This window comes from Hoplias malabaricus, chromosome 5, assembly GCF_029633855.1.
Source record: "Hoplias malabaricus isolate fHopMal1 chromosome 5, fHopMal1.hap1, whole genome shotgun sequence".
Lineage (NCBI taxonomy): Eukaryota > Metazoa > Chordata > Actinopteri > Characiformes > Erythrinidae > Hoplias > Hoplias malabaricus.
In genome coordinates, this window is record NC_089804.1 from 49,725,455 (window position 1) to 49,751,826 (window position 26,372).

The 26,372-nt window shown below is 38.0% G+C and overlaps 2 protein-coding genes across 2 annotated transcripts in view; both read right to left on the minus strand.

The window, feature by feature from the left end:
* Positions 1 to 1,407, minus strand: part of arhgef19 (Rho guanine nucleotide exchange factor (GEF) 19) — a 28,153-nt gene extending 26,746 nt beyond the window's left edge. The window contains exon 1 of the mRNA XM_066671457.1: positions 1,053 to 1,407. The gene's annotated coding sequence lies outside the window, so the exon portion shown is untranslated. The remainder of the gene's footprint in view (positions 1 to 1,052) is intronic.
* A 3,025-nt stretch (positions 1,408 to 4,432) lies between these two features.
* ano11 (anoctamin 11) lies at positions 4,433 to 25,936 on the minus strand. The gene is made up of 23 exons (XM_066671771.1): positions 25,683 to 25,936; positions 24,558 to 24,675; positions 24,012 to 24,208; positions 23,804 to 23,911; positions 23,495 to 23,631; positions 22,851 to 22,908; positions 22,519 to 22,629; positions 21,865 to 22,030; positions 21,276 to 21,366; positions 20,419 to 20,515; positions 19,916 to 20,059; positions 19,692 to 19,829; positions 19,273 to 19,371; positions 18,988 to 19,090; positions 18,397 to 18,508; positions 17,314 to 17,368; positions 16,792 to 16,889; positions 15,097 to 15,233; positions 13,930 to 14,135; positions 13,354 to 13,496; positions 11,783 to 11,873; positions 10,681 to 10,840; positions 4,433 to 6,317 (listed from the first exon to the last, which is right to left on the minus strand). The coding sequence occupies exons 1-23, from the start codon at positions 25,812 to 25,814 to the stop codon at positions 6,196 to 6,198; spliced, it is 2,823 nt and encodes a 940-aa protein (XP_066527868.1). The 5' UTR covers positions 25,815 to 25,936; the 3' UTR covers positions 4,433 to 6,195.
* Positions 25,937 to 26,372: the final 436 nt, after the last annotated feature.

Genomic DNA, 26,372 nt, shown 5'->3' on the forward strand with positions numbered 1-26,372 from the left:
AGTGAATGTAAACAAAAAATATTCCAAGTAATTTTGGAGCATTTCTATTGGTCCGTTTATCAAGAATATTTTACACAATGTGAGGGACAGCTGTTGTTCACATGATGCAGTAAACTAAAAACAGACAGAAATGGAGATACATGTTTTTAGTTGGACAGCAACGATACGTAATAAAATGAAATTAATCTTCCATATATATATTAATGTTTCCCAAAATGACATGGTATACGCAATCATGTAAACTGTTAGAAATAAAGGTGCTACAAACCCAGTAAACAAGGAACGTCCCTGGACGTCCAACATCCATCTTAATAAGTTAGTTATCAAGTGGTGACCGATCGATGACGTCAGTGGACGTCCAAAATGCGTTTTATAAAAATAATTTATTTCGGGACCAATTAATAACGTCAATTGACGTCCAAAATACGTCTAATAGTCGTCTTTTCAATGTCTGTGTTTCAACTTTCATTTTCAACCTTAAGAGAACGTTAATTAGACAGCAGTCATTACGTTATTTCAACGTTGAATCAACGGCTAAATGTTTACTGGGAAAGGTTCGTTGAGGGATGCTATAGAAGAACCACTTCTGGTTCCATAAAGAACCATTTTGGTAATTCATTTAAATGGGTGAAGAACCTTTTTATGGAACCAAAAGTGCTTCTTCTATGGCACTGCTCAAAAACCCTTTGTAGCACCTTTAGTTTTAGAGTGTACTGGAGTATAATATTTATGTTGTAGTATATATATAAAAAAGGCAAACGTTTGGACAACTCTGGTCAAAGTTACACTAACTGTAATTAAGTTAGAGTGAACAAATATATAATTTTTAATAGACAGATAGAGTAGTAATAGATAGTAATAGATATGTACTCATTTTCACTTTTTATCAAATAACCATGGGTGACCTGGTTATTGTAGCACGACTGTACGCGTTCTAAGATAAAAACAGAAATGTCAGAAACAATGTAATAGCAAGCCATCACATTTCCACAGCCTACAAAAGACAGACATCGGTAGCCCGCGGACTTTGAGAGCCAGAAGGGCATCTGTACCTCATAAGTGTGAGTAGCTCCTGGGCTGGACAGTGGCCAGCAGTAGTGTGCTAATCCGAGCCATGCAAGTGTGCGACTGTGGAGCAGTGTTATCCATGACTGCCTTGCGTTCCTCTTCCCCGGCTCTGCCACACACTACGGCAGTCCTCCATACACACTCCACACAGACGCTGGACACTGCTCCAGACGATGGGTCCAAAGTCCTGGGTCTGAACCTCCACTCAGCCTCGCACAAAGACGGCCGTAAAACACATGAAGAGAAAAGGGGGGGAAAAAAACAATCGCTGTCTGTTCTAGCTACTTAAAATGCAGATCCCTTTTCCAGCTCTCTTCACTCAGCTCATGGTCCCCTTTCTCGCCCTCTATTTTTCTCTGAACAAGTTGAGGAGAAAGACATGTATCCTCCATAGTTGCTTCCTCTGGCTCAGTTATGGTTGTATTTTTAACACCTGCCAGCAGTCTGTGTGAGAGAGAGAGAGAGAGAGAGAGAGAGAGAGAGAGAGAGAGAGAGAGAAAGAGAAAGAGAGAGAGCACGCAAGTGGCTGTCTGGTGGAGACTCTCCTGTCTAAGAGTGTGTCTAGATTCCTGTGAGTCAACAGTAGTGATTTGCAGATGGATAGCAGACAGTCAGTTTGCGTGTGTGTGTGTAGGGGGGATAGAGAGAGATGCATGGGAATGCAGGGAAGCACTCGAGTAGGTGTGCATGTGTTATATACCTAATTAAGTAGGTATCATTTAGGAGAACGCAACAAGTTAAGAAGGCATGCTCCAACTCAGATCTACTGCTAATAACTGTCTTAGTTCCATACTCTGTATCTTCAGTACTGTGCACGATTAGAGGCAACACCTCTTTTATTGCGTTTCCAGTCAAAACACACATCACCTATTCTTCATTTTCAGCATTGGGATAAACAGAAAATATGAATTTTGTATGCACAGAAACCTGAAATATTAAATGTAATGTCAGTATTATAATATGTAATATATGTTCACCCTTTCACTTTATTACAATATTTTGTGATTTTTGCACTGTACTTTAATATTTTTTAAAATAAATATATAAATAAATAACAGAAAAAAATTAACAATGCCTGCTGTGTACAAAATCCAGTTTGATATATCTGTTAGGGTGACCAGATCAGAGATGGTGAAAAAGAGGACACGTCTCCGGGGGAGGGGGGGTGGACGACTACTGACGTGCAGACTGACCAATTAAATGTTTACAGAGAAGGTTATCGACCAATAACGGTAGCTCTACAGTCAGACCGTCCAATCCGAAGATTTTAGGCTACTTCACCACGCCCTCTTTTCCACTCAAGCGAACCAATCGGAGTAGGGAAGGGCGGGACTAGTTTGTGAGCGAAATTTCTCGAAGTTCTATGTAAGCTCTAGAAAAACAAAATCCCGGACGTTTGTGAAACTCCGCACGGACATTTTTTTAAGTCTAAAAAAGAGGTCCTGTCCGGGGAAAAGAGGACGTCTGGTCACCCTATATCTGGGTTTACACCAAAGTAACCATTAGCTTATTATAAGAAAGCGTTTTAATAAAAGAGCCTGATATCTTGGGTAAAACTGTCCTTAAGGTCCACAAATTCAAACTAATCTGAAAATGCCAGTGCAGAGTGATTAACTTGGAGCGAATGAGTGACAAACAATGAAAGCCAATCAGGAGAGAGATCAGTACTTCAGTCTTAAATGCAGTCACAAAAACAACGTTTCATCCATCAAAGCCTAGAAACTGTAAGTGTAAAAATGAATCATGACTGTTTTTCATAGTTAAGCGTAAACATGTCATAAGAGAACCTCAGGGACAACGATAAACTACAAGAAAAATTTACGACATGACCCCTTTAAAACAAACCTAACTTTGTGGCCAAGACATATGCCTGATAAAAATATCACATTGTCTAACAAATCTTTATCCCCACAGACACTTCTGAAAATGTAGGGGGCATGATTGGCATCCTAACTTAGTGGAGAGGTCAGTGGGTAGAAAAGTAAATAATCTAATTAGGTTTGATTGCATTTCAGAGGGCGTAGCAACCAATGCTGCAAGTGCTAGGTTGTTTTTACTGTTTATGTGCTTTTATTATTTATTTTTTGATCACTTAAAAAATGACGCTTCAGCTTTGTGCTCTATATTTCGTGCAGCACACACTTAACGTTGGTCTTGAGCTCTGAAACACCACATTTTTTGAGGTATCATCCCAACTGATTTGTTTTTGTGTTCACATGTGAAGAGAGAATTTTTTAGCAGTGCTGATGTTGTGGGCCATATTTCTGAAGACTAAAGAAAGACTATTTATAAATATTTGTATGAGGACAAGGCCTTAAATTCATAATTCATGCCCCTTGATTTATTGGAGTCCTTAAATAACTGCTTATACCACTTAGAGAGAGAGAGAGGGAAAAAAACCCAACAACATTACTTTATGAAGATTACCAAGATGACAGTATGATCCTTACAGGGCATTAAAAGCATTCTGTGTCTTTTGGCCTTTTTCCGCATGTGGGAGGAAGCACATGGACACAGTTATTAGTACAGCATGGTGGCCGCTGTCCACGTTTGCATACTTTAGTGCCTCAACATGTACTAACGCACTCTTCCTTGAGGCTGAGCAGCTTAAGGAACGTACAGCAATCACAACAATCAAAAATGAAGCCTCTGCAGGAACCGAGAGAGAGATTTTGTGTGTGTGTGTGTGTGTGTGTGTGTGTGAGAGAGAGTGAGTCAAAGAGCCCCAGGCTACGGAGATTCTTTTTGCTTTTGCACTTTTTCTAAGGCAGAGGTGGGGGGTTTGAGAAATCATTAACAGAACACCTGTCTGCTGCTGACTTCTAATAAATCAGACAAGTTTCATTCCACTTCTCCACTTTTATGTAATTCAGCAGTAGGTTTTTCTCAAGGTAAAAGGGCTAAGACGAACTCTCTGCACAGGTGTGATAGCCCTGTTTGTCTAACAAAGCTAGCCTTCATTGTTTGATTTAATTAAATGGAAGCTGAGAGCCAGAGAACAGGGCTGGGAAAAGTGGGCAGGAGAAACATGCTCCTCTTAGGGATGTGTTAACAGGAGATTAAGGTTCCAGTTTTGCTGCCAACTGGCATATGATTCCAGCTCGGAAACACGCTGCTTAAATGACTTAGCGTCAGGTTCATCTCATTCACCTTTCAAACTTGCTCAGACATATTTTTTCATGTAATGCCTCCTGATCGTCCTTTCACAATTAAACATGGTTTAAAAAAAAAAAAAGAATTAGAGGGGGAGCACCTGTGGACCTCATCTGAATCCTTTCACCTAGGCATCAGACCTGACAAAGCCACACAGTTGACATTCATTGAACTAGCTTTATTTCAAAACATAATTTCAATAGTTACACAATCTGGATGGACATGAGCAGGTTTATACTACAGAGAGGCAGTTCATATACCAACCAGCACATGATAAACAATGAGTTCAAATGCATTCATCACTTTTTTACAACATTTACCCATTAGTACAAATATAAACTATAGAAAAGCTAAATCGTCTCTTATATTCACACTCTTTTATTATATTCAGTAGTGTGTAGATTACCCTTTATTTGTTCAAATCTTGACATATTTTGATTGTTTGATTATTTTCAAGGCATATTTAAAAGAATATCACTGTAAATAAACAACAGGCTGTTATCAAATAACCCAATTACACAACGAAGGGGGCGTTCACAAGTAAATATGTCAAAAGGAAAACAGGGGTTTCCAAAACTAAGAATATTATTCTGAAGCCAAAAATTCAACTAACCTCTTAGAATGAACTTTGAATCCCTGCAGATTAGATTACAAAGTTCTGATGTAGACATATAAAGCCATAAATGGCCTAGCCCCTCTGTACTCAAGTGAACTGACTTTGTTATGAACAATCATGCTTACTTAGATCACAATGTGCTGGCGGTCTGTCTGATTAAATCTATTGCAGGGGATGAGATTTTTCATACTGGGCCCAAAAGCTTCACCTTCCAGTCCATGTTCAGGACTTAGACCCAGCCTCAATTTTTAACTTAAACTTAGATTTATTTAGTCAAGCCTTTGGCAGTTAGATTTCTGTTAGAGAAAAGGTGCACCTTTAGGGGTTAATGGACATTAGATGTTAAGTCTGCCTTCACCATTTCTCACAGTTACCCAGGTTGGCTGACAGTGGGGCGCTGATTTCTCTAGGGGCCCTCAGGTCTGTGCTACATCTCTAGCTCATACTTTTTAGTTAATGCTGTTCTTATGAGATCAGTCAGAGCTATACCCCTCACTTTAATTATTCGTATAGTGTTCAGTCACCCCAAATATCAGACCTTTATTTCTCTCTTAAGGAGAACAATTGCCCATTCTGTCTCATTGGATGCTGAGGAAAGATTGTCTGAGCAGCTGTTTGTCCTCAGGTCAGCTTTGACCATCAGACAGCTCTTAACACACTCAGACCATAGCACAATAGAACACTGTAAAATCATTACAACTATAATATAATTCTTATTCATACATGTTCTCTGTTTATAAACTTCGATTGGTTTATACACCGTTTGATTATTTTTGCTCTGGGGTCAACCAGAGAATGGGTTCCCTTTTCCTGCCACTGTTGCCTCGGTTTGCTCACTTGGGGTAAGGACCCAGAATTATGTAAAGCTGCTTTGTAACAAGCATGCTATCAAATTTAAATTAAAATCATACAGAAATATGTTTGAAACACTGAGCTCAAGGGTAATCATATTAAATACTGAAATGAAAAATATACTTAATGACCGTTCGGACTGGAAATAAAATAAATAAAGGGTGGTCTGTGACTTCTGCACTGCATTACACACCTATTCATCTTCTGTATTATTTATAATTCTTAGTGAAATGGAGCAGTGGAAGGTAGTCTGTAGTAGGTTTATACTTATAACTTGTAGCTGCAAATAAACAGCCTTGTTTAGGAAGCGTTGCAGTCTTGGCTGGATTTTGGCATTACAAGCGCACCAGTTACAAACATGGACACGCAGAAATATGCATGCTCTCTCTGAACAGACATTCATCCACTCTGTGAAAACCACAGACACACACACACACACACACACACACAGTTCACGTGGTGCATTTTTTTAAAAATATTCCACCTCATTTAGAGATCTTCAAACATTAAGGTGTGCCCTCTGAGTCTGTGCTGAGTGTGGTATCGAGGTCTCCTTTTAGGAGAGAGCCCCCTCCTGGAGACCTTCTGACTCTGCAGGCCGGAATCAGTTTGCCAAACGTGTTGCTTGCTTCATGGTCCAGAGCAGATGGAAGATGGATGAGGAAAAAAAAAGGAGAGAAAAAGAAAAACAGGAACAGAAGGAACATCTTTTAGGGTGAAGAAAAGTGCTAAAGTTAATATTGTTCAGATGGTCCTTTTCCTGTGTCAAACGTGTGACACCAGGCCTTTCTATCTTTTATTATTTACCCCAAAGTCAACTTAAGATGGTTATGTAAATGTATGTACATAACACATCATTCATTTTAATTTGACCTTTTTCCAAGCTCTATTCATCTCTCCGAATTTAAAAAAAAGTGGTTTTGAAGACAAATGTAATTGAACTCCTTTCAAAGTTCCCTGATAGTCATGACAAAACACTCTTAATAAAATCAGTGAGAATGGGTGGGTTAAAATTTCATATCGTCTGAAAATGTGGGTAAATGCGGTTGATTTTCATGATGGTTCAGGCAGCTTCATTTCTGTATTTGGATTATAAGTACTTGTTTTTATCTATATTTAATTATATTATACTATATCAAACATCAATTAAATAAACATTTTTGTGGTGGCAGTGTTGCAAAAAGTAGTGTCACTGTCAGAGCTCCAGGGTCATGAGCTTGTGGGTTTAAACCCTGCTTTTGGTGACAGTCTGTGAGGAGTTGGTGTGTTCTTCCTGTGTCTGTGTGGGTTTCCTCCGGGTGACTGTCTGTGAGGAGTGTGGTGTGTATTCTCTGTGTCTGCATGGGTTTCCTCCGGGTGACTGTCAGTGAGGAGTATGGTGTGTTCTCCCTGTGTCTGCGTGGGTTTCCTCCAGATGATTGTCTGTGAGGAGTTGGTGTTTTCTCTCTGTGTTCGTGTGGGTTTCCTCTGGTGGCTCTGGTTTCCTCCCACAGTCCAAAAACACACGTTGGTAGGTAGATTGGTGACTCAAAAGTGTCCGTAGGTGTGAGTGAATGTGTGAGTGTGTGTGTTGCCCTGTGAAGGACTGACGCCCCCTCCAGGGTGTATTCCTGCCTTGCGCCCAATGACTCCACTGCGACCCTGAATTGGATAAGCGGTTACAGATAATAATTGATTGATGATTGATTGTGAGGTGTTTGGTGTGTCCTCCCCTTTGTCTATATGGGTTTCCTCTCTGATTTCCTCCACAGTCCAAAAGTACATGTTAGGGGGTTGTTTGATTATTCAAAAATGCTCATAGGTTTGATTGTGTGAGAGATTGTGTCATAGACTATCACCCAGTGATTCTGGGACAGCTCTGAACCCACCGCAACCCTGAAATGGATAAATCATTTACAGAAAATGAGTGCATGTTTAATGATATTTTTAATGTTACGGGCCTTCTTATGTTTACTTGGCTTAAAATTTTGACTGAAGTAGTCATGGTACCTCCTTATTACTAAAGTGGAAGTGGTCTTTGTATTGTTACTGTAAAAGACAATTAGCTGTACTCACCATTTCCAGGTACTCAGCTTTATGACAAAGAGAAATGAACATCAACAAACATGTAAGATGCATGGTCAGGACACTGGGACGTACACACCACACTACCACATCACCAACACCACAACAATAAACACTGCTGTGCTATAAAGGCCAAGGAAATGAAGGAGAAAATGCACTCTGATGTGTTTGGAGAAGCTACTTTTCTAATGGAACAGAGTAACTAGGTTAAAGTGTCACAGTAAATGGCCCAGAAAACTCTAAAAGCACTGCTAAATATATATATATTTCCCCTCAGCAAGTGCCAGAGGGGCTGTCCAAAGATATACATGTAATGAAATGTGGGTTAATTTTGTTATTCATATCAAAAAGTGACGAGGCCCAGATAAGTAACTAAAACTAAAAAAGCCTTTGCTCCATTTTCATTGTTAGCTGTAATTACATCTCAGCCACTGTGAAACTGCTGTATAATATCAGGGCAACAGGCAATGTCTATTGTTGATTCAGCATGGATTTGGGAAGAATGGGGAACAGACAGAGTATGGGCTTAATGAGGATTATCTACATGGAAATGGGTTGATTTACTCTTTTAAGTAAATGTTGAGCCATCAAGTTTAAAAGAATACTGCAGTGTGTTCTAATCTAATCTCTATCTGTTACATCTGGGTATGCTTGATGACTGTGAATAATACATTTAACACTTTTTCCTTATACACAGTATGTCCAAAGGTTTATATTCAGTTGTGGTTTGTGAATTTAGTCAAAAAGCTTTTTCAGAAAGGGGTATCAATCAATGTCCTTAATTTCAACAGAAAAGTCAGAAGAGCAATGTCCACAATCATTCTGTCATAGTGTTTAAAGGCTATGTGCCAGTGGTCTATAATCATTTGAAAGGCAGTCAACTAACCAATACATCAGTAAACAAAAGCAAACATGCTCCAGGCATCAGCGTATGGTATGGTAGAAGTTTACTGCTGTGCTAAGATATTTGTCTACGTCTCTAAGATGTGGTTTGGTTTCCACTGCTTTCAACACTCAGATGCACCAGTTAATGGGAGCTACACACTACAACAGAGAGAACCCACAAAGCTAAATAAACTATTTAGCTAAAATCCCAACAGCTCTCAGAATCACATCCTCTATTGGTTATCTGTTCTGAGAGCTGCTTTAATCAGTCCCTTGGGAAATGAATTGATTGTTTATAAAGCTAAATGTCTGTAGCAAGCAAGTGTACACACCTAAGAACCTTGCAGAGCAGAATATAGTCACTGAAGTGAAAAATGCTCACACTATTAGTAATTTCCAATTCTACCCCATGTAAAGCATCATCATATCTTTAAAACTGCCACTATAGTTCTTAGTAACTCATTGTATGAAACAAAAGCATATATAAATATAAAAAAAAGTTTTATTTGGAATCACATTATTACCAATTATCATAATGTTTCAAATACTTGAATAAACAGGGTTAAAAATCAAAAGTCATAGGACATCCTTTAATTTCAGAAACGAAAGGGAAAATGACATATCTGAATACCCCAACAAGTGAAGGGAGAGTGGGCCTAAAAAAAGGTGTTCTGCGACTTTTGATTCACCCTGCATGTCAATACTTAACCTACAGAGAGCTGATTGAAATATAAGCTATAAGTTTCTGACTATTTCAGGTGTTTTGGGAACACTGAAATATTAATACTTTACAAACAATACCCTGCGTTTATTCTTAGTATTTTTTCTTATCTGCTTATGACTAAATGTTTTGGGATAATTAATAATTGTGACTTAATTCCCCATTTTCTATATACTTCTCACTTATTATTGGATCTTCTACTACTCTAACAAGTGCTGTCCTTAAACTTATGGGGGCCATAACACAATGAACATACATTCTGGTTTATTTTGCTTACTCTGATCTGCAATTCTGAACAATAACACATTTGCAGCTTCAAATAATGCTTTAAGTATGTCCTATATTTGTCGTTTTTGTTAGCTTGATATAATATCCATTGAGAATAGCACCATAACAGAAATATTTTAGACATTTAGCTGCAAAAAAATTAGAGACCAAATTGAAGCCTGAATCCTAGAATAACTGCAAGTCATTTCTGCAATTCATGGCCTGGAAGTAGTTTAATATCTAGGGTTACTACTTAGTAGGGTGACCAGACGTCCTCTTTTACCCGGACATGTCCTCTTTTTTAGATTTAAAAAAAATGTCGGGGCGGAATTTCACAAACGTCCGGGATTTTGTTTTTCTAGAACTTACATAGAATTTCGAGAAGCGTTTCTTTCACAAACTAGTACCGCCCTCCCCTACTCCGATTGGTTCGCTTGAGTGAGAAGGGGGCGTGGTGAAGTAGCCTAAAATCTTTGGATTGGACGGTTTGACTGTAGAGCTACCGTTATTGGTCGAAACCTTCTCTGTAAACATTTAATTGGTCAGTCTGCACGTCAGTACTCCTTGTTTACGTCAGGCAAAGCTCATGTACCTACCCTCATCTCGAGCAGCTCGAACCCCCCCCCCCCCCCCCTCTTTGTCCTCTTATTCTGCATCTCAGATCTGGTCACCCTACTACTGAGAATTACTTCAATGTCCATCTTAGAGAAAAAAAAAACCTTCAAATCTATCCAAATGAAAAAAAAAAAAACACCCTAAACAGCCAAGGAGCCCTTTATTCTTCCAAGTCTAAATATTTGCTCTCTAAAGATCCAGTATGTGAATACTATGTCACTATGAAGACTGGCTCTTAGTAATTTGGACAAAATAACCTTGATTTGATGATACAGTTGATGTAGTGTGACACTAAGGATGATTGGAGCAGCTCTAAACATTGTACTTTTCAGACAGTTTAACAGCAGTGGCAGTTGGAGGTGGTCATGTCTCTGAGAGGTTGTGAGCAGGCCTCACAGAGCGGGCAGTGGAAGGTGTGGACGTCGCAGTGTGCACTGACCTGGGCTGTGGGCCATCCTGCCACTCACCAGCAGAGCCTCTTGGTTATCTGCCAGAGCCTGCTTTGCCAAATACCGCTCCCGCTTGACCTTCAGCTCCAGAGACTCCGGCACATCCGGTACCATCCAGTCAATCACACGCAGCACAAAGAACACCACATGCTACAAAAGGATTTATTTTAGAATTAGCAGACAATCTATCAATATGAGCTATTTAATGTGTAATGAACAAATAGATGATGTCTGGTTAGTTCAATTCATGTTATCAGAGCTAAAAAGTGGCAAATGCCAGACAAGTTAAGAAAAAAATAAAAGTGCCATCTGAACAACTGTAATTTGCACACATTTCAGAATATAGCAGTTTTTTCTAAACATACTTTCCTCAGTAAAGCAACAAAATAACTACTCAAAAATATCTGCTGTAAGAATTAAAATGGCAGTAAATTAGACCGGATCAGAATACAAAATGGTGGAAAGATGTTACTGATGTGGTAAGGATAACTAAGGGACATTCTCTGAATTGTGGTAATGGTATATTATTCAAAAAGTACAGATTACTACAGATTCTCATGTAGGACAAATAAACAGTTACTCGTTTTTCAGCCTTCATCTTCTAAATCTGTGCAGTGCCTTCTATTATAAATGTGAGACCATGAATTTCTTTTGTTTTCTAGATTTAAAGGGGATGTATTATACCCCTTTTCCTTGAGTTAACATACTTCCCTGGGGTGTTAATGAGACACATGTGAATGCTTTGTCAAAATATCACAAAAATCAAACAAGAGTTCACTTCTGTGATTAATTTTTTTTAAATCAGTATTCAATGAATACTATTTCTCTGCGCTCTTCTTGTTTGTTTTGCTCCACTTAACCTTATCTTTGTGCTCTCACATAAACACAGGTCCAGTGTTGTAATTAGAGATATGCAGATGATGAGGTTGGTAGGCTCCAGATGCAAAAATGAATGTGCTAATGAACTAAAAATGACATTTATTTATAACATGTCCCCTTTAAGATTAAAGTGAAATAGTATTCCTGAAGGAGACTGTAATAAATGGTACACACTTACAGAGGGGTTAAGTCAGAGAGAACACAAACTGTTACCTCAAATGCAATGATGAAGCCAAGCCTAACTGCAAGAAGTTCCCAGTACACTAAGGTGTAGTTCCCATTGTCATCTCGAAATGCTTTGTACCTGAATCAGGAAACATACAGTATTCTTTAGAAAAAGAGGGGCAGGAATGCCCTCTACTGGTGAAACCTTTACATTCACTGTGATATTAACCATAAATTATACAAACCTTCCAGGTGACATTCACAATTGTAATTAAAAACACTTTTTATAAGTTTTATAATATAAATTAAATGCCTGATTGTCATGTAATTGCTTTTTGCAAAATATTATTAAAACTAAATTCTATCATGTACGGAATATAGCACAACTGAGACCTTGATCTCCAGCTGCAAGATGCTAATCGATACATGCTTTCGTTTTTTGATAATTAAGGACACAAGCTACAACTTCAGTACACGCCAGTAGCACCTTCATGCATTTCTGGGGCACTGATTATGGTCCAAATCACTTTTTAAGATCGTCTAATGTTTCCTTCTTAATATTCCATGAATGAAAGTTAAAATAGTGGAAAGGCAAAGTTCTGTTTTTGTGTTCCTAAAATTTGGAACACATTACAAATTAATATAGATCAGACTCCCACTGTCACTAATTTGAAAAATATATATTTAAATTAATACTTCTTTATCTAGTGTTTATCAAGTTATAATTTCACTTATTTTATTGTATCTTCCTTTTGTTTTAGCTGTTTTAGTTAAATACATTTTTACTGGTATATATTACTATTTTACTACTTCTAATATTTTCCTTTTCACTTATTTTTATTGGTATGTTACATTTACGTTTTATTGTTAATGAAATTATTCACTATACACTGAAAAATAAAGGTTCTACAAGGGGTGAAGTTTTTTAAACTTTAAAAAGGTTCTTTACACTCACACATCTCTTTAACAAACAAGGTTCTTTATGGAACAAAAAGTGGTTCTTCTATGGATTCTGTCAAAGAACCTTTAGATAAGTTAAAGAGTGTGTTAAGAGTGTCGTCTATTTGCTGGAAGTGATTCTTATTTGCAGCCTTTTTGCCTGAGATCCTTTGGGTGTGATGGAAGACTGGTATTTGGTTCTGGTTACTGTTATTTTCTGAGGTTATCCCCTCAGAGAAACAAAGTTCTGTCCACTATCTTTATTAAATGTTTTCTATTTCGTATATTATCTTTTTTTTAAAAAAAGTAGTTCATTTATAATTTTCATTTGTTTTAATGTCTTTACTTTCCCTGTATTGTTTAAGTAAAGCACTCTGAATTGCTGAATTGACATTGTGTAAGAAAGATGCTCTATAAACACACATCCTCGCCTTATTTTTATTGTGATTATTTACATATTTTCTTGAACATTTTGTACTGACTACTTTTTCTTTCTCTTGTTTTTGCTTTGTACTGTAAAGCACATTTTACTTATGATTTAATTATATATAAAAGCTGCTACATATATAAAGTTAATCATTATTAATATTTATACACTGGATTTGACAAGGATAGGGAGAGAGAAATGAAATTCACCCCTAATTCTCTTCTCTATTAAGAAACACCACAATAGCAGGTACCTGCACATGCCGTGGCTGGAGTAGTTGTAGCTGGGTGGAGCATAGGCCAAGGTGAAGTTAACATAGCCATGTAGATCATTATCAAATTTATACTGGTACAGCAGCCGTGGCAAGAAATCAGAGGTGAATGCGATAAGGAAAGCCTGGGAAAGAAATAACAGAATAATCTTCACAGTGTTTCCATTTTACCATATAGTTAAATGGATCAAAATATTTGTAATTCTAAGCACTTTGTAGTTCTACAATTACAGACTGTAGTCCATCTGTTGCTTTGCATATATTGTTTGTCCGTGTTTTAATGTGTACTTTTGGTTGGTGGAATATTCTCAGGCCAGCAGTGAAACAGAGGGGTTTAAAAAACTGCTTGTGAAGGGGTGCAGCACTGCTGTGTCTGATCCACTCATACCAGCAATACACCTAACATTACATAAACCTACCTCATGAATTAAAAATAGTCAATGTTTTTCAAATGACATAAAGGTAAATAAGCAGTTGGTACTAAATCCCCTGTGTATAAACCAGCTGAAATCCTACATACAGGATAAAAGTAGGAATAAAGAAGTCAAAAAAGCTCACGTTCACAATGACGGAGACATGGGAAAGGGCCTCGAGAATGATGAACCACACGCCGATGTTCTGCGCTCTTTCAGCTACGGGACGGCGGTATTCACATACAAATTTGTGAGCATCCAGTCTCACCTCAGCCCAGTTATTTAACAGAGCGAAGAGAGGAGCCAGCGGGAATGCAGCCACAAAAATGGTGATGAAGCCAAACTGCAGGACTGTGGACAGGGGCAGTGATTAGATTTCATTTACCAAATGAAGAAGGACATTAACTCAATGTATCCTCAACAAATCAGCACCAGACCACACAAAGCATAAGGCCAGATTGTGGGTTTCTGTATTGCCAAATTCTGTTTGGAAAATTCCAGCTTTTCCTGTAAAATCCTGGGACATCTGCACTGTCATTAATTTAGCAGCAGTTTAATCTCCGTTTAATTCAGTTTCAGCTAAACCAGTAACACTAACTTTATTGAAGACTGCAATGTTAAAATGGGTTTAGTATAGAATTATTGGCACCTCCACATCACTAGGTGTCAGTATAATGGTTGTTTGGAAACATACAAAAGAATCAGTAAAGAAATTGGCTTATTACTCTGTTATATTAAGTCCCTGTCAACAATTTTGTACTGTTATTTCAGTACAACTTGAAATTTGATCCCATATATTTAAATAAAGCTCCGGCAAAACAGGTTATTATGAACATGTCTTAATAAAGCATCATTTGATGCCATTTATATTTTCTTTGTTTTATTTTTTCTTTTGACACAAAGATAGACGTTTAAAACACAATTCTTTGAATTATAAAACAGCCAAAATAATGACACCTAATGGCATGGATGTATGAGAAATTCTATATTAATCCCACTTTGAACATGGCCCATGCCTTGTGAGGAAAGCACACTACACTCTCAGGAAAAAAAGGATAAAGTAGAGGTACATTATTGACCTCAAAAGGTACAACAGTGTAAATGTAACTGTAAAGATACAAAAGTGGTTTCAAAGTCCAGTTGTGTTCCCTAGAGATACATTACATCCTCTTCTCCAGAAGGAGAGGTAAATATGTGTAAACTTTCATTATAGAACTATACACAATACACTGTATTTCATTGTAATGTAAAATAAAATAACAGAAGTCATGGAAATATAATTGGGCATATGATATCAACATAATAATCTTACCAATCTCTAAATACTCTTCAAACAGCCCCTCACACTCGATCAGCTCATAGTCCTGCTCCCAGCTCTGGGGCTCCTGATCACCCCGAGCCTTCTTCACTGAAGACAGGGCCTTTTTCTGCCTCCATGCTTTCACTTTACTGCACATACACACAGTATGAAAGAATATGATGACAGCTCTGATACACTGAGATTTCTTGTAGTGCTAAAATAGACCCCACTAATACAATTCCAGAGGACACTGGTCTGAGCATGAAGCGAGTGATGCATTATTGAAGAGACTGCTGAAAGCTCTGCCTGTGCACAGGAGGTCTTTTCATCTGAACAGAGAACTTGCTCCTTCAGAAAATGGGGGATTAATGCTGCAGCTTCTAATTATTTGTAGCAAAGTTGAGACGTACACCACCCACCCACCCACAGGCCTATATGCTATTACAAATAAGCTCATCATGAAATCTCACTGTTTGTCCACCCCCATCTCCCTGGCTCACTCTTTTAAAAATGCACAGTGTTTAGTATTCTGCAGTTCATTTCATTTCCAGTCAAAACATCTAAGTCCATATTTTAGGAGATTTGCTATAAGTCCATTCACTTGAAAAAGGTGGGAGAAAGACAAATTACAAAACGTATTTTGAGAAAAGGAAATGCTGATATTCTCAGAACAATGAGCCTGCTACCCCAAAACTAGTACCTCAATACCACCGAAGGTGTTTGACATTACTTGGATTATGAAAATCAGAACATGAAACCAACATCAAACACTGAAGTTTGAAGGGTTCAAAAATATATATTTGCAGATTCTTGGAAAGCCCAAAACACCTATCTATAATGAAGACAAAGCATGGACGTCATGTAAATTAATCACTTGAACCAAATGGCTATTTTAAATAGGGTGTGGTCTTTGGCTTCTGCACAATTTGGAAATTTGGGTATCCCTAGTCAAATGCATTAAATATGTTTTTGCCTTGTTCTTTTTCTCTTAAATTAGTCAAATATAAAAATAAACTGAAAAATATATTTATTTCCAAAGAAACACACCTTGACACATTCTCTGTGATAAAGTCACACTGCATAGTGTACACCTCAGCATTATAGAAGCACTGCTCCAGCTTGCTCCATGGCAGTGCCAATGCTGCAGCACTACAAACATAATGCAACACTCTGCTTCACCCTCCACACTGCTGACTCACTGACTCCAGCAATCAGCTCAGTGTCTGGCGGGCATTCTCTACTCCAGGCTTATTATAGAGTAATTAACACTATAAACATTAGTGTAGATCAGCAAGATAAAACAAAAGAGTCACTGCAGTTACACTAAACTTGGCTTAAAAACATAGTGTGTACAATTTCCCCAAAGGTTTGCAGAATCCCCTTCTAATTAGAGAATTTAGCGAGTTTAAAATGGGCAAGAGTTACAACTGTATAATCTCCAAAGAAAACTTTGAAATAAAGAGGGATGCTCTGGAGCATCTTCACATGACAGTGAAGGAATTAGCAGGAGAGGTAGAACACTGTTACAGTTGAACTGATGTTAGTTCTGCACATCCAACATTAGCATCTGAGCTGCCTAGTCTTAAACTAGCCTTGTCCTAAACCTCTGGTAATACCTCCACTTTCATAATAAATGTTGGATAAGCAATTGTCCGCATACTTGTGGCCATTTACAGAAAAATAATGTCAGATATATTAGCAACGTACGGTATGACAAACTCTTGAATATTGTTGATGAGCTGCTTTCCCATCATGATGATGAACAGCTGCTCAGCCAGCTCAATCAGACAGCCCCCTGGACCACACTGAAACAAACCACAACAAGAGCAAACTAGTAAACCCTTCTCACTAAATCAATTATCAAAAGTTCGGCTTGAAAAGAAGCAAATACGAGAGAGGTTATGTAAACTTTAGTTTATAATAATTTAATGTAAAAGCAGAAAATGCTTATAAACCACTAATCTCTGTTGTAAATAATTAGAAAATATTTCTGTTGATAAGAGGGGGACTGTTTACTCTTCTGAGTGGTTCCTCTCAAGGTTTCTTCCTCCTGTTCTTACTGATGCTAATCTGGAGCAACAAGGGCTCTTTAAATACAGTTTATTTGAACTGAATATATGCTAGCTCAGTGTAAAAACAGTTAATGAGAAATTTCAATTTTAAAGAACGTGGCAAGATGTTCCCAAACTTCTGACCTCTGAAAATAAATATAGAGAACACAATACTTACATCTTCATTTCTCATTCCAAACAAAGTGCCATAATGGCCAGGGTAGCCAACAAACCTGACAAAAGGGGAAACAATTTGTTAATAGTTTTGCAGAACAGGATTCAGAGAAAATGAATCACCAGCAACTCATGATTGATAATTCCCATGTACTGGTTTTCTTCTCCTGCCTCTTCTGAATGTTAATCGCATTTCCAGTAAAGCACTCTCAGCCAATCAGAGAAAACTATGCAGGGAGGGTGAGGGTCATATATGCACCCACCCATTCTGAAATGATTGGGCTTCTTGAAAATCAATAATAATTTCCAGGAGTTATCAATTTTGGGGTATAGCAGGTGGTTAACGTTTTAACTTTTATCAGCCAAATCAATCAGTGTTATTCATAAATAATTCTCTGTAGGGTTAAGTTCAATGCACATAATATCAAAATCTAGCTGAATCTTGACCTAGGACTGTTTTATGCATAGAGGGTGCAAGCATCCATTTTAATACTGCCATTACTATATTATATACATTATACATACATACACACACACACACACACACACACACACACACACACATTATATATATAAAATGGCCAATATGTCTTGTTTTTTTTCAAACTTCAATCATCCAGTCCACTGAAGACCAAACGAGTCATTGGCAGAATAAGCTGTCTGGCATTGGCAGAGAGGATTTGGCAAATCTTTCATGGGCACGACCCACATACTCAGCTCTACTGCTCATCCCACAAATGTGGCACCATTTAAAGGGAGATTAAAATGCTTTCCAAATGGTAAAAGATTTATTGCCAAGAAGCATTGTTACAACAAATATATATATAAAACCTTACTATACATTTTTTCATTCATTATGAACCATTTTGCAGATAAAAACATTTGTCCCGACTCCAGCAATATGAACACATATTCGGGCACTCCTTATTTTATTGTATCCAGAATGTATTGGATCAAAACACCACAGTGTCATATCAAGTAGAGTTCTGATTTTATTTGTGCAACCCTACTGACCAGTGTTAAAATACATTATCTAAAAGACCTTATCAAATATCTGCTTAATTTCACTTAAGTAATTTTCAGTTACCTTCCCTTAAAGAAAGCCACATAGAAAGGGGAGGAGTAGAAGTTGACAAACTGGAAGATGAACACCTTAAACGTAAAGGCATCTTCATACTGTGTCTGAGTTCTGTGCATTTCTGTAAAAAAGAAAAAAAATACAAAAATCACTTAGAATGAGATTTCATCACTGCAAATTACCCCATCACTCTTTAGAATGCATTGCCACAGTTCCATAGGCCAATGCTTGGAGGTTTATACCCATCTAGTCCACATTTGAAAAAAAAGACATGGTGACTTCAGACTCATGTGCAGCAGTTCCAGAGCATCCACATATCTTTTGGGCAGCAACACTATTCAAATAAATCTCAATGTATTCACAAAATAAAATCTGATACTGTAAAAGAAAGCTATAACACAAACTAAATCTCTGTGTCAGTGTGAGCTGAAAGCATGAATAAGTCTTACACTTAATGGTTTATTGATTTCCAATTTGGATCTAAGCTGCCAGAGCCTGAGTGGACTGGTTTAGGGCTAAAGAACCTGGATGTGCCTGTCACTGTGCATTGAGCCAATTGTGCTGTTTTATGAGCCTGAGGGTCTGCAGAAGAATGCTCACCCCATTTAGTGAGCTGCTCGGCCAGGGCTGTATACACCTGCCCCATCAGCAATATCAGAGCCAGGTTCACCATACTGCTGGAGATGTTGGCAATGTTCCCAGCCTTGGTAACAAACACACACACATACACACACACGCACACAGAGAGAGAGAGGGAGAGAGAGACACACGCACACACAAAAAAACCCACAAACACATACAGTTTAAGAGCCACTGCAGGTGCTTGTCTTGATGAAGCGGTGAAAGAAGCAACTTCATCAATTGATTTCCATCCAATTTCTTTACCTGAGTGCGCAGTACAGGGCTTCCTGTCTCATACATCATCACACTCACTATGCTGCGGTAAATGATGACTGTGACAAGGAAAATCATCACCACACACAGCTGAGGAGAGATAAACCAGTAATAAGCCAGGCTGCAAATATGATCAAAACGTTCAGTGAGTTTAAAGGAACAATAAATCATTTAGCTACAAAAAAAGTAATTATTTTTGTATATTTCCTGTAAACCACAACCTCATAGGAGCCACTGAATGAACCAGTTTATAATACATGGAGCGGGTACCCCACAGGATCTCTGATACCACTGAAGCCACTAGTTTTCAGTATCAGAGTTGTTTCATAATCTGATGAAAAACCACTGAAGAAAACACCTGACTGCTCCAAATAAAAGCAACACTGCTTCCTATCAATCCTTGTTCTCACCATTATGACAATGACCATAGAGCCGGTCAGCATACGCGAGATCCGGGCCCTCTCAGGGAAATATGGCTCCTTTACTCCAGTCACAGGATTCTCCTCCATCGCAGGGGCCATAGCTGCAAACTCTGGACGTGGTCGCTCCTGAAAATGAGTTTAGTAAAAATGTGTGTGTGTGTGTATATATATATATATATATTAGGCATTATCTGCTAATGCTTATTACACACCTCCTCCTCGTGAAAGTCCATGAGGTCCCAGTGGTGGGCCAGTGTGGCATTCTTGCGTTTCCAGTACTCCAGGAATGTTACAGCCCAGAAAGACATGAACACACTAAAGAACACTGTGCCAGGGTGGTCAAACAGGTAGCCCACCTAGAGAAATAGATATAAAGAAGGCTGTTTTTTTTTTTTACTGCTAAAATCAGAAGCCTCCCTTCATTTATATTTCCTGCAGTCAAAATACTAATAAATAATTATAAAACTAATAAATAATAAATAAATAACTAAGCACAAGTTATTCAGGAAAAAAGGTACAAATCTGCAGCGAGGAAGAAACCTGTCACATTTAACAGAAGATCACACAGGTATCTCAATCATTTTATTAAGAGTTTGATATTCATTGTCCAGCACATGCCATGCAGATCTCTGGAAATTAGTCAAAATACATGTTTTCATTCCATAGCACTTCTAGTGACTCAAGAGGTAAATTTATGCTGTGCAACTCACTATACCTGAGCCATGGGGCAAATGTCTGATATATTCCATGGTTTGCAGGTTTCACAGAGAGGGCACATCAGATAGTGGCCTCCACTTTCACAGATTTCTTTCCTGAAAACAACATGAAGATAAAAATAAGCAAGGTGCAAAATATGCTCTTCTAATATTTACTCTGAAATTGTGGGTATTAATGCACAATTTGTTCCATCTCTGCTGTAGTGACAGCCTCTATTTTTTCTAAGAGGACCTTATGCTAGATATTAGGACATTTCTCTAAGGATCTGATTGCATCCAGCCACAAGGACATTAGTAATGTCATGCACGGACTCACTTTAAATCACAGATGCTCCTACTCATTTCAAAGGTACAGGATGGTATTCAATCAGCCTGTAAAATTTAGATCCACTGGTCCACTGCCCTTTTCTTTGTTTGTTTATGAAGATTATACAACTGTGCATGCACGTCTGAACATCTGTGTTTCCACTGGTTTTCTTGTTTAATGTAGTTGTATTAATTCATTTATGTATTTAGTGTATTTATGAATGTACATCTTTGTTAAAATGACTAGATCCTCTCTGCAAAATGGAGTTCATTATTACATACGTATTATCTGCAGATTAACAGCACTAATAGGGGCAACACATGAGGATCTGCAACACTGACACAAGACCACAGAGTCAGTTTTAGCGTCTCAGTGTTTCTCTCTCGGTTTTGTTTTACTGTCTCTGTAGCGCAATATCATAAAACAAAACCAAACGTTGCCATGGAAACACATGATCAACCAATTATATATATATATTTGGTTTCACTGCAGCTACAGAGAATTGAGCATCAGAGGTTTTGTGTGTGTGTGTGTGTGTAAGATACTAACGCTGGGGTGTTGGAGCTCATGGTCATGATGCCGGACACAAACACAACCATTCCAACTATTGCAGCTGGAAGTAGCCAGGCTGTGTAAAAGCCTATAACAGATTATACAGAAAAACAACAACTCACAAAAGACTTCATTATCAAAATATCTATACACTTTCATTGCAGTATTATTTGATAATGATAAATAAATATGTTCAGGACAGCATTCATAAGGCTACATAACCCCTATATAAACTGGTGTAGTATAGTCATATTAACTTTAACATCTAATTTTTAGCATAGTCCGTGAGACTAAATGTGACTTAAAGGAACCTCCATGAAAAAAAATTACATTCATATTTATAAAGGATTATGAAAAATGGCTCACTGGTAATGTCTGATTTAGTCAGTTTTACAATATTAAGTGTTATGCCAGCTGATGCTTGTTGGAACAAGCCTATATTAATATCAGGAATATATAAATGTATGTAAGTTGTTATAAAGGTAGTATGAAGGTGTCATGTATTCTAATGAAAAAAGACCCACAGTTAAGTGTTACCTATGTCAGTATCAAAAAATTACACCATATGATACCAGTGTTTACTCACCAAGCCATGCAAAATAAAGGGCAATTTTCTCCCCAAAGTATTCTCTGATGTGATCAAGAGGCTGATATTTGTACCATTTTGACCAGCGAGCCCAGTAGTAATAGAGAATCTGCCTCTTGTTTAGCTGGTCAGGAGCGATCTCATGGTCTGGCAGCTCAAATGGCCCCTAAGCAACACGATTATTGACGCTATTTATTACATACACACACTAGTAATAAAAGATTGAAAAGTTTTAAATCACAGTTTTGAATAATATACAACCAACTTGGCTACAGAACAATTGACAAAATAATTCTACTTTTTTGTAGAGAATAAATAAGAATGCAAAATGCTATATATACAAATATTATTTAGAGTTGTACTATCCTCATAAACAAACAATGAATGAAGATAAAATAAAAATAATATTAAAGAATTCCAGTATTTCCAAATTAATCAAAGCTTAAAAGAAGTACACAATAAATACTTTAAATAGATCTGTGCATCACATACATTTTATAACTTTATAATAACTTTGTTGAAGAAAGCACAAAAGCTTTACTATAGTAATGAAACATGCATTTTTAATCTGACATTTTATTTCCAAGTGTGTTATAATAAAAAGAAGAAGAAATTCTATGTATGATCTCTACTCAACCAAGAGAGGTCTTTTACCTCATGTAGGGGAAAGGCTCCTTTAAAAGCCCCTTCATTCAACAATCGAGCCACTCCCACCTCTGCTCGCTTCCGTTTGCCATATACAGTCCTCGCTAGAATCTCATACACCTGCTCAGAGCACATTTAATTACATTAGAGTTTATATATCACTCAATGTATCAATTTAAAGTCAAATAATGTGCCATAATTTTCCACATAAATTACAAAAAACAAACAGTTCAGTGCTTAGTTACTCAAATAATCAGTAGTGACAGCGAATAACACAAGCTTATCATATTCCTACATCCAATAATTGTCCATATGATATTCAAAACTCACACCACACTTACAATGCGGTGTCTCTGTGTGTTGGTAAAGTAATTCTCACGGTCCTCAGAGCCCAGAAACCTTTCAGAATGAGAAGAAAAATAAGTAGCCTCAGCACATTTCAAGGAGAGTAAAATAATACATCCATTCATAAATACACACACACACACACACACACACACACACACACATATATATATATATTATATATATTTATATATATTTTATATATATATTTATATATATATTAACATCTCGCATATCGTAGAGAGTAAGTATTGTAGTGTAGAGAAAATATCACACACACATATATACAAACGTATGTAATATTTTGCTCTCTTCAAAACTGCTTCAAAGCTGTAGCTGGGTTATAGTTAAACAGTTAAATCCACAAAGGAAACAGTGTAATTAGGGGGTTTCATAGCTATAAGGATGGTTATAAATTGACACATAATATGAAATTTCAAAAGATAACTATGTCTATACTTTAGAAAACAAACCAAAATTAAAATTAAACATCCCCTACATCATGTGTTACTTTAGTTTCATGTCATAAACATTGCTTAGCTGCTAGCACAGAGAGATAGATAGATAGATAGATAGATAGATAGATGGATAGTACTATCTATCTATCTATCTATCTATCTATCTATCTATGTGCACTTACTTTTCCATCTTGGACTTGCGAAAGGCACATGTGTAGTAGTCCACAGGCCGGTTGGGCACAGAGTCTGCCATGATGTTTGGCACCCAGAGCTTCTGTAGTATCTGAGCTGAGGTGTTGAACTCTGGATGTGGTTGTGCCTGTGGGTAAACAAATCATTCCAGTGTGTTATACTCCTACCTTATACTTGCTTGCAATAAAACTTCCATTACCTCTGTGATTGCCTGGCTTCAGAGAAAGCTTCAGCACTCTGTGCCTGGTGGTAATAGCTCTATAAAAGTGAATAAAATAGAATAGGCTAGAATGGCTGACCTGAAGTGGTGCTCTAAGACAGAGTTCCTCAGCATAGTACACCAGCACATCCCATGGAGCACTGAGCTTCAGATAGTGTATTGTCTTTTTCGCACTGGATGATTCCTCCTGGTGACAGAGACAAGAGCACACAGTTCTCCATTCAGCTCCCAGGATGGTATAGAAGGGGCAACAGTTTACAAAAGTACAACAGCACGGAAGGCAGCACCTTTTCTAACAGTAGCCCTGTCCCCTGAAGATTCTGGATGAATCTGTCCCGCCATCGGGCCAGCTGAGCTTTTCTCTTCTCTGATCTGCTCTCTTCCTGAATGGCCTGCTCCTCGTCCTCCACCTCAGCCTCACCTTTGCCTTTCCCTCGGGATCTCCTCTTCCTACGTGACTTCACCTCCCATACCAGTACAAAATCTATATCAAACACGACAGTTTAGTTAGTGCTATTAACTTCTCCCTAATACAACCAATAGGCAATTACTCAAAGTCACTGTAAAGCCAGCTAATTTTCATTTTTAAAATGACACGATCAATACCAACATATTTAAAAGAGAAAAGTGAGGTCAGTGATTTTCCATGACAGGATCAAATTTTTAATTCAGCGAAAACTGAAGGACACTTGTCTTCGGGTTGGATGAGTTAAATTTCTTTCTTTCTTTCTTGTACCAGGGTATGTGTTTTGAGGCACTCAACAAAATTATATATATATATATAGTTAAACAATAACTAATCAAGCAATAACTTTCCAAACATAAATGGTCACCTATTTTAGTTCGGCCATCTCTGAAGTAGTTGCCTGGTGCTTGAGGTGGCGGTGTGGCTGTCTTCTCACAATGAATATAAATAGGGTCATCGTCGTCATCATCAGCCGGAGCATTCAGCTAGTTGCACATCACATGAAGAATAGGTGAATGAGCAGCTTGGATAAATGACTGTTTAATGTGAGTAAATATTGCATTAACCTTGAAAAGTCAAAATCCTAAGGAATTCAAGGAAAACAAGATGAGGAAATACAGCAATGTAAGGATTCTATCTTTTAAAACTTCCTATCAAACCTATACTAGACTTTGCCCCTTCTTTGCTGAAATAACAAAATGTTTCTCATTAGAAATTGGAACACTGCTGTGAGGACCTGATTGCATTCAGCCAATATTGCTTTAGTGTGCACATGTACTGGTGTTGGATGATGTAAGATTATTAGTTCTGGAGCACAATCCCAGTTCATGTCTAAGGTACTGGATAAAGCTCCATTGCTACAGAGAACACAACTGCTACTGCACAGTCTAATGCCATTTAGACGTTGCCCACACTTGGCATTGGAAATTGTAAGCTATGGCACTTTGGTGCCTGCTCCAGAGCATCCCATTCATATGACAGTTGTTTTTTTTAATGAAGCATATACAAACTGTGCATTAAGGGCAATAGCTGATTATAGAGTACACAGAATAATTAAAAAAATCTACACACTATTTTTTTTGGCTAAAAACAGACCCAGACTTCCTTTTCCTAAATGTAACATCTTTGTCAGGAAGTGCTGTTATGTATCAAACATGTGACAAGCTTCAGACCCAGGTGATGAGAGACTAAGAGTGGTGCAGTGTCTGCTTAAATGAAATGTAATAAACTGCACTTGCTGTAGTAATTAGGCAGAGACTTCAGCAATGACTTGAATTACTGTGCATTGATTGCGCTCATTGACTTAATGTAACCCAAGGGAAAACAGTGTTAGGTTTAGGAGAAGAACACGAGACCCTAGCTGAAATACGCCAAGCCCGAAAGACATAGCAGGAGAGGTTGTAACTCAAACACAAGCCAAACACAACAGTGTAGGGTAAGTGGTAGTCTAAAGAGGGTGCAAACAGATGAAACATTAATGAGAGGCACTCACATATCTGGGTGGGATGAAGCCTCCATTCTGCAGGCTTCCATAGCAGTCTGCTCCATGTGTCTCTCCAGTGTAGTCTAGGTCCAGAAGAACCTCACGGTCCTTCAGCAGCTCTGAGCCTTTCTTCCTCAGCATCAGGCTCAATGGATCTGGATCACCAGCAGAATCGCAGTTCACTGGCCAATTCCCACTGCAAGTCCTCAAAGAGTAGCTACACAAACCTATAGAGCTGCTTACACATTCCGGTGCAGACACTCAAACAGAAGCAGCACTGGATAAATTATGGCAGGAAAATGAAATGAGAGTAAAGCAGTCCTAACGCATTCCTTCAGTGCAAGGGCTAAGTGGACCAGCAAGGAGAAAGCACACTAAGTGCTTCAGGAGGGGGGGGCAAAGAGGAGGAGGAAGAAGAGGAGGAGGGGAGTAGGTCTGCCGCAAGCCTCTGCCTCTTCCTCTCTCATTCACCGCATCCCTCTCTTCAGCCCTCCACTCACAGAGATAAAAGCACTGAGCTACCGTAACTCTCCTAGAAAAGGAGCCTGGGGTCCACTCATCATACATGCACACACTTGTTTTTATCCCATGCATGCACATGTGTTCATCTCTTATGTCATCTAGAAATATAACATAAATATGTATACTACTGTATGAGAGGATACTATACTTTCTATATTCCGATATTGAAAATCAGTA

What these genes read in the sequence shown, in the direction of transcription:
- ano11 (XM_066671771.1), bottom strand. Translation starts at nt 25,814, where the DNA reads ATGCTGAGGAAGAAAGGCTCAGAGCTGCTGAAGGACCGTGAGGTTCTT. An exon ending in GCTTCATCCCACCCAGATAT is followed by an intron (nt 24,676 to 25,682) that starts GTGAGTGCCTCT and finishes ATGTGCAACTAG; the next exon opens with CTGAATGCTCCGGCTGATGA. An exon ending in CTATGGTCATTGTCATAATG is followed by an intron (nt 19,372 to 19,691) that starts GTGAGAACAAGG and finishes ATCTCTCCTCAG; the next exon opens with CTGTGTGTGGTGATGATTTT.